We start from the raw sequence: 8,907 nt of genomic DNA on the forward strand, positions 1-8,907 counted from the left end.
ACTGAATCAAACCATGTTATAATTCTTTCATACAGATGAATTGCTGGCCTTGGTTTCCCAGACCCTGAAAACGCTGGGAGTTCCTGGAGCGGAATCTATGATGGAACCAAAGAAGAATCCCATTCTGATTTCCATGTGCAAAGCCTCTTGCTCCTTGCTAGTACTGGAAGCCATCCAGTAGTTGATTGACCTGGAATGGAATGCCCCAGAAGCAAGTTTTAAAGGGGGCCGAGCGTTAGAAGTTCTATACCTGCTGGATCCAGCAGTGAGAGAATGTTTACATTTCCCTAAAGTGGATGCACTGGTCTGCAATATCTGTAAGCGAACAACTATCCCAGTGGAGGGAGGAGCAGCCTTAAAGGATGCGCATGATAGATGGTTGGAGTCTATCCTTAATCAAGCCTTTGACGCAGTAGCAATGATCTTACAGATTGCTTCATGTTATGCCCTTGTGGCACATTCATACTTACAAGGATTTCAAAGGGGCATGGGATAAACACTGCGGATTCATAAAGTCTTGGATGTGAATGTAGAGAAGAGGTATGGGGGTGGCTTGCAGGAATGATGGCTACTTCTTGGTGATTAATACCCTTATTCAATAAACATACACACGGTTAATGCGACTCAACATTGCTCTATGCTTCAACAGCAAGAGGAAATGTGGGACAAAGAATTTGCATTCACAAATAATCGTAGAAGTAGCTTGCTTGTTGCGGCAGTTACTACCCCTAACCAATTAAACCCGATACTTCACTTTGAATACATATACAGCGCAGCTCACTGCTTCAACGGCAGGGAGGAATGAAGATAGGATTTATTCAGACAACTACCAACCAGGATTGAATTGCATAGTCTGGGTAAACAAATAAGCGTGGGAGTAGTTTGCTTGTTGCGGCGGTTACTACCCAGAACCAGTACTTCACTTTGAATACATATACAGCGCAGCTCACTGCTTCAACAGCAGGAGGAATGAAGAAAAGAGGATTTATATTAAGACAACCAACAAGGACTAAATTGCACAGGCTGGGTAAACAAATAAGTGTGGGAGTAGCTTGCTTATTATGGCAGTTACCACCCCTAACCAATTAGGCTTGATACTTCACTTTTCTGCAGCTCCAGCACTGCTCTCTACATCAATGGCAGGGGTGGAAGGAAAATTAGAACCAAAAAGGTAACCAATAAGGGCCCTGCCCTCAGCGGTCAGAGTAACAGATAAGTATGAGAAAAATAAGTGTGAAAGCTTGCTGGGCAGACTGGATGGGCCGTATGGTCTTCTTCTGCCGTCATTTCTATGTTTCTATGTACTTCTCTCTCAGGAGGTGGATGACTCGGGGGTGAACCCCCTGAGCAACTATGGAACCCACCGCCACCTTTTTAGCAGATGCAGGCTCCGATTTAGTCTATACTTCAGCCAGAGGAGTGGCCTTAGTGGTAGCAGCCAGAAGACAGCTGTGGCTGCGGAATTGGTCAGCTGAAGCAACCTCGAAGGCCATCCTTACAAAGATGCCCTTTAAAGGATCGCTCTGATTAGAAAATTAATTGGAAAAACTGGCCAGTAAATGGGGCAAATCTCCCGTCCTCTGGCAACCAGAAGATAAGAGGAAGCAGTCTCCCATGGTTCTGAGTCCATCTGATTACACGCTAGGAAATGGAGAAATGACTTATCTAATAATTTCGTTTTCCTTAGTGTAGACAGATGAACTCAGCATCCCGCCCCTGGCTGCCCAAGAATAGTGCCAAGGATTTGCCCGTGGAGTGGATATCGATTCTAAGAGATTATGGGTAAGCAGTCATCCAGTCTCTGGATCAGGGCATCTATAATCTTACTGGGGTTCAGTGTTGATGATTGGTTGAGTACAGTTACATTTTTAATCAAGTTTTTTCGATGGTATGTCCACGGTAGCTTTTGAAGAGAATATTGAAGGGCTGAGGTGACTGCAGGGGTGTGTCTAGGGTGACATCCGCTTTGAAACTAGACTGCATCTCCATCTACTGGCAGGGGAGCACAACCCATTGGTCCTGAGTCCATCTGTCTACACTAAGGAAAACAAGATTATCAGGTAAGTAATTGGTTATGGAGCCTCATTTTGCTTTTGTTATAGCTCTTAGCAAATAAAACCAGTAACACTGCAAGCAGACTTTCTTTAATCATTTAAAAATATTTTTATGCAAAAAAAGCACTGTGTTTCTTTTAAGTTTGTGTATGACATGGCCTAAATTGGACAAAATTGTGACAATGTCCCAGACGGTAAACCTATTTTAAAGAAACTGGAACAGTCCGCTTTTCAGCTACTGCTGTATGTCCATGCACAGCGTGCGAGTCATAGGCGGAAATTAGGCATTGGAATTGGATCTTGTATCTGGCAGTACAAAGTGGAGTATTACTACTGAACCAACTCAAATACACATATGTTTGAAATGTAGCAGTAGGGTTGTGCATTCGTTGTAACTGAATTTGCAAAATGCAGCGAATAAGGGCCAGTTCATTTCGTTTGGGGTCTTCTTTCTTCTTGTTGGTGATGATGCTGTCTGCTGGGGTCAGTAGAGGGTGCCATTTTGCTGTTCGGCAATGTTTGGAGGCCTGACATTGGGCCTGGCCTGGGTTGAGACTCAGACATTGTGAACCAGGCCCTTGCTCTGGCCAGGCGTTGGGATGTAGCCTCAGTGCTGGATCCTGGTGATGGACCTTGACCTAGGCTGGAGGACCAGGCCCCGGCATTGGGCCCAGGCTTTGGCCAAGACCCCGGTGTCGGGCTGAGGTGTTGGGATAAAGCGTAAGCAGAGGTCGTGGTGACCTACTGCAGCCTCGCAGGCTGAGGCTTTGGCCTAGGCCTCACCATTAGATCTACACCAAACTGGGTAAGTGGGGGCCAGGAAATCCTGTGTTGGCATTTTTCCAGGTGGGAGAAATGAGTATTGAGGTTGGAAGGCTTTGGGAGGTGCCATTTCCTCCTTCTTTTTTTTTGGTGTGTTAAATTTTTGATTTGTTGTTTTGAAATGAAAGAGACAAATTAAACGAAATAATTTATGGGAGGAAAAAACTCCCCAAAACAAACCGAAAAACAAAATTAACTTTTTATCCCTGCCCATCCTTATTGTATACATTTACTTGCTTGGAGGTTGTTTTCTTTCGTTCCTCCTTTACAATCGCCGCTAGATCGCAGTAGGGTGAGTGGGAGGAAGTCACCAGTCCTTGTTTTTGTTTCCAGATTGCAGAGAAACTGAGGCAGGCTCTTGGCCGCTTTCCCGTGATGTAGGACAAGAGGAGGAGAGAATCAGCAGAGATGTTTGAAAGCACTTCGCCCTGACCTTTCACCGAAACTATGAAACAGCCTTTTCATCTTTGCCAACCAAAAATATATTTTAGAATTTTGACGAATTATGTAAAAATGTGTTTAAGGCAAGCTGCCTAGCTCATAAATTCTCCAGAAGCGAGCAATACAGTATTTGTGTTTCATTTTTTTAAATCATTTCTTCCCCACCTTCCCTCCTGTCTTTGATGGTGAAAGATACTTGGTGGTTGGGATGAAACTCAAGAACACTAATCTGTAAAGCCATAGATTTGTACTTTAGATGGAATGTGATTTGTTCCTGCTGATGTCACGGTCAGACGTAAACAAGGTGGGCATAGACGAGACTCTTCATTAGGCAGCAGACTCTGTACCTGCCGTCTCAGTGGCTTAGGCTTCCCAGTCATCGCTTTTCAGAAGTTAACCTTGCTTACCCTGTTGAGTGCGCCTTTCCCCCGGCTTAAAGCAACCATTTAAAAAAGTGCCTGTCTCTTCAGTGACTGAAGTGCTTGTCGACGCGCTTGCACTGTACCGTGCCGGCGTAACGTTTACATTTCTTAGGCGGTCTGATAAACCTTTGCTTGAGTTGGATAGCACTCAGGACCCTGCTCTTGCACGAGTAAGGGGAGATACTGCTGGGATGCGACAGCACAGATGAGATGCATTTACTGCAGCTTTCAGGAAAAATAACCAGGAAGCACATTTTACTTGCCAAAGTCAGCATTTATCTATTTTTCATATTTTTGAATCAGAGAAAAGTTGTCAGGCTAATGTGTAAGGGGGTTGGGGGCACAGTTAAAGTAACTATTCATTTGTGCTTTGTAGTCCAGCTGATTTCTGACAATTAAAGACGTAGATTAGCTTCTCAGAACGAGCTCTTCCATTTTCCTTACAGTTTAGTTAAACACATGTACATTTCAGCAATTCTTATAATGCCACTGCTTATGTTTTTCTTCAATATTTGTGTATATCCACATGTTTATTTTCTGAGGATTTAAAAATGGGGCCTTGTTTTCACAGTATGGAATGTAAAAAGCAAAACAACTCTTTGAAAACAGAGTCCATTCTAAACATATGACTTCTCTAAATAATCACATTGTCTTTTTTTCTCAGATTCTAGTATCCTTTTTTTTGCCACAAGAAGATTTTATCCATCACCCTATGTACAAAACTGAGACTTGTTTTAATTCAGTACTTGGCTTGTTTTCTGATTCACCACCCCAATATTTTCACAGAGAAAGATATATGCCAGTGGGAGCTATGTCTTCCTAACAGGATGACTGGGTTTAGTGACCTGCGTTTCATAGGGTTTGGGGTGAGCTATTGGGAGGGACAGAGACATACATAAGTTGCCATTCTCTATCCTTATTTTTTTAACCAGTATGCTAAAAAAAAATATATATATATTTTTAACTTTATAATGAGCTGCTGAAAAAGAAGAAATAAATTGTAATTACCCATATCTTTCTGGTTTGCCACTTATAAAAGCAGCGCTTACTGTGCTATTGAACTTGTAAGAGGTTGCTGTTAAAGTGATCTTTACTCAGTTACTCCCCAAAAACAGAGGATATCCGAAGAAGCAAAACTTTATTCTGTGGATGCTGAGCTCTGGAATCCCTTAGATCGGTCGGTGCAAATCCAGCGGCTCTTTCATCCTTACAAGGTCCAGTCAAAGTGGATTCTATGGTGAGGTAGAGGAGAATATGACCGTGCTTTCAGGGCAGTCTCACTTAAAGTGGATTCTATGTGAGTCAGAGGAAGAACATAGGAGGCAGAAGAGTAGAGGAGAATATGACTCTGCTTTCGGAGCAGTCTCACTTAAAGTGGATTCTATGTGAGTCAGAGGAAGAACATAGGAGGCAGAAGAGTAGAGGAGAATATGACTCTGCTTTTGGAGCAGTCTCACTTAAAGTGGATTCTATGTGAGTCAGAGGAAGAACATAGGATGCAGAAGAGTAGAGGAGAATATGACCGTGCTTTCAGGGCAGTCTCACTTAAAGTGGATTCTATGTGAGTCAGAGGAAGAACATAGGAGGCAGAAGAGTAGAGGAGAATATGACTCTGCTTTCGGAGCAGTCTCACTTAAAGTGGATTCTATGCGAGTCAGAGGAAGAACATAGGAGGCAGAAGAGTAGAGGAGAATATGACTCTGCTTTCGGAGCAGTCTCAGTTAAAGGGGGTGACCTGATTTGTCGTGCCAGACATATTCAATTCCTGTCCATGAAATCGATCAACAGAGGAAACAAGTATATCAATATAATGACACACTTTTTTTGTGTGTGTGGGGTCCAGCAATTTCCTCCTTATCCTTTTAGACTTCAAGCATAATCAGAAGCATTTCCTGGAAATATTCTGCCATAAGCTTTCACATACATCTATCTGGGTTTTTCCCCTGTAGAACAGTCCAAGCACGCCTTCAGCAGTTCTTAGTCAGGGGTCACAGACCCCGCAGCTCACTCTGGAGCCCAGTATGTGTGCATCCTTTGTCTGGCCAGTAGCTGCTTCTCCATATCTGGAGCTCTCTACACTCGTAGGGGCGGGCAGATCATTACCCAGTTAGCCACCCCTTTAAAACTTAATAAGGTCCCTACTTACCACATTCACATAATGCATACACTTAGAGAAGGCCAAATCTTAGCAGTGTGTACAGAGGGAGATGTATAAATGTATCATGTCTGTCTTACCTCCTTCAGATTTAAATGTGAAAACCACAAATCTAACAGTATTCACAGCAAGCAAAACCAGTATGGGTAAAGCAGGATTTTCTGAATCCTGTTTGAAACAGCTTGATTGACTGATATTCCAAGTAAATTTGTAACATTTTGCAATGTTTACGCCAGATCAGAGGAGGGTCTATTCCTACTTCAGTTACATATACATGACATAAAAGCAGCCATTTTGTTTACGAGTGATATCATTGGATATGATGTACATTTCTTGCTACAGAAAAAGCCCATAAAAATCTTTTTGTTCTCCTTTAAATTTTCAGTAAGTTGCAGACATACACAATAGAAAAAAACTAAGTTAAATGATATTTATTTGGATAGGTTTATATAGAAGTGAGACTTAATGTGAGCCATAACTGGCATCTCTGATAAACAAAGTGGCATCTGCTATGTTGGCCATCTTATAGAGTAGATTTATATAAAATCTTTAAATCAAAAATAGTTTTAATGCAGAAAAAGGACAGCTGCTATTCAGAATATTAGGGTGTGGTGGGGCAGGATTTACAGATGAATGTATGGCTGTATTTGCATATTAAAACAAAGTTAAATTAATTTTGCATTCAGTGCACTGTTGATAAATCCACAAAAATGTCAAAATTACCAAAGAAAGTAGAATCCTTGCTGGCCATGCAAAGGATACCCTGGATCGGGCCTTCCACCCCCCTGGGGTTGGCTGGGGATGCTGCAGAGTCAATGTTCACAGCTGCTTGAGGAAGGGAGTCATGTGCATTGTTAAGGGTGACCCCTAGTGGCCAGATTTAGAGCTCGTGGTAGAGGGTTTCCGAAGGAACCCTGCTGCATGGCTCCCAGTCTCGGGAACAGTAAGAGGGAGAGGCTATTAAACTAGGGGAAAGATTCCTGGGTAGTAACAAATGAAGGCTCGTGGCACTAGAACCCAAATCTGGAAGAGAAAGGAGGAACCTTTATTTGCTCACCGTTTCTTTTCTATGTTTACAAAACACATGGTCACATCTCAGATCAGAAGTAGAAAAGGCAGGAAAAACTAGTGATGTATGGAAACATGTCGAGCATTTTTTATTTCTGCCATTTATAATGTAACTTATAGAAAGAAATCGTGTGAACAAATAAAGGTTTGTACTTTCTTACACATGATTTTACAGCAAATATTGTGGGAGAAAGAGTTTCTATGGAGATATATAGAATGCAGTAGAATATTGAGATATATATTTAATTTGATTGCATATTGTAATAGACTTCAGTTATCCACAATTAGTGCAAGCAGAGTGCAGGTCTGTTCGTGTTACATTAGAATTCCTGTGCTGGACCAGTCTGAATCTCAGATTTGACATCTCAACAGGCTGGGATTAATAGTTGCAACCGTTTCATAAGGGTAAACGTCTGTGCGGTGCATGCATGACAGACAGAAGCAGGGACGCCTCTGATTGTACTTTTATATTTTGTGACTCTCAGTCCAGGGTTTTCACTTTGGCTGGGCTTTAGAGGTGGCTGAGAACAGTGGCCCGGGATACCTCTGATCCCTTCTCAGTAAATGGCGCTGCCATGGGTAAGGGGGACAGGCCATGTCTGCAGGAAGGAAGATCAAACCAAAAAGAAAACATTGCCATCTATACCTTAGCTGATGTTATAGATGGAAGGGTAAGCCAGCAATTTTTAATACTATGCAGGCAGTTTTTAAGACCTTCAGAGCCACCTTACGTGTGAGTGATGGGTAACATTCTCTAGTTTTCTTAATTATTTTACACCAATTGGTCTGTCTTCATCATTTTTAGCTAAAAATAAAATCATTAAATCGTGAGTCAATGAGGAATATAAAACCAAAAAAAAAGGGAGAGAAAAAATGCACTTTGTCAAGGTTTCTTCATGTTATTAATGTGGAATTCTTTTCCCTTTTTTAAATGTAGTTTTCTGTTGATGCCACAGCCATTAAACATAAATGTATGCACAAATCATGAAGAATGTGAAGATTAAAACTTTATACCAAATGTAGGATTTCACCTGCATGTAAAGACAATCTATGCAATGTGACCCTCCACACCTGCAGCTCATTTTGAGCAGTTTCCCTGGCAGCTGTTGGTTCTGTATTTGTGTATCTTCCTCCACTTTCTGATGTCTGTCTGGGGGTGGCATAAGTTTGCAGTTTTCAAACCTTTCCTTGCCCTGACACGCACACACTTACATCTATTAATTGGTGCAGGTAGTCTTGCCAAGAAAATTTATATCAGGACGCATGTAAATACCGTCCTCCCTGCCCCGCGCACCAAAATGCCTCTCCCAAACGAGGGTGAAAGGGCACCACCTCCCCCTCTCTTACCCGCATGCTGGGAAGGCAGTTTTATGAAAGTTTACCCACAGAAATGTTTTAAAACCCCACCCGCTCGAGATTTCTTTTCTTATGGTCTGTGATCATGATGCTCGAGTGAATTCTGTATTTTTAAATATAGAGGGTTTGCTTTTGCAGATAAAGCTCTGAAACTATATTAATTTACAGTATACAGCTTCCCTGTCCACCTCCAGCTTCATCATCTGCATGCACAGGTCATGTGCCTAAGAGAAATTAAAGTGTATAATAATTTTGAAAAAGATATATTGCTTCTTTAAACAAAATTCAATCTTTTTGGACATAATAAATATTTATGCATACCTGTTGGACCTAGAGTTTTTTGTTAACTTCTTGGGATGATCCTACATTGAGAAATGTATGTTTTTTGAAATGAATGCTGTGATCCTATGCTAAACCACAGAATAAGGAGATCAGTCTGTTATGATTATAGTGTAATTTTGAGTGCAAGTTGGGTGAATGACGTGAGAATTAATGATTTGATTTATACATTTGATCACTTCACTTGCTGCTCCATTTTCCAGTTTGTGAATGAATAAGTTAAACTCTGGTTCCATTACAGATCCCTAAG

General features: G+C 41.7%; 1 protein-coding gene across 4 annotated transcripts in view; it reads left to right on the plus strand.

Moving 5' to 3' along the window:
- SNX9 (sorting nexin 9) overlaps positions 1–8,647 on the plus strand; it is a 264,145-nt gene extending 255,498 nt beyond the window's left edge. For all 4 annotated transcript variants that reach the window (XM_029596722.1, XM_029596725.1, XM_029596724.1 and 1 more), the window contains one exon: positions 3,210–8,647. In XM_029596722.1, coding sequence (XP_029452582.1) covers positions 3,210–3,257 — 48 coding nt within the window. In that variant the 3' untranslated portion in view covers positions 3,258–8,647. The remainder of the gene's footprint in view (positions 1–3,209) is intronic.
- Positions 8,648–8,907: the final 260 nt, after the last annotated feature.

This window comes from Rhinatrema bivittatum, chromosome 3 (genome assembly GCF_901001135.1).
Source record: "Rhinatrema bivittatum chromosome 3, aRhiBiv1.1, whole genome shotgun sequence".
Lineage (NCBI taxonomy): Eukaryota > Metazoa > Chordata > Amphibia > Gymnophiona > Rhinatrematidae > Rhinatrema > Rhinatrema bivittatum.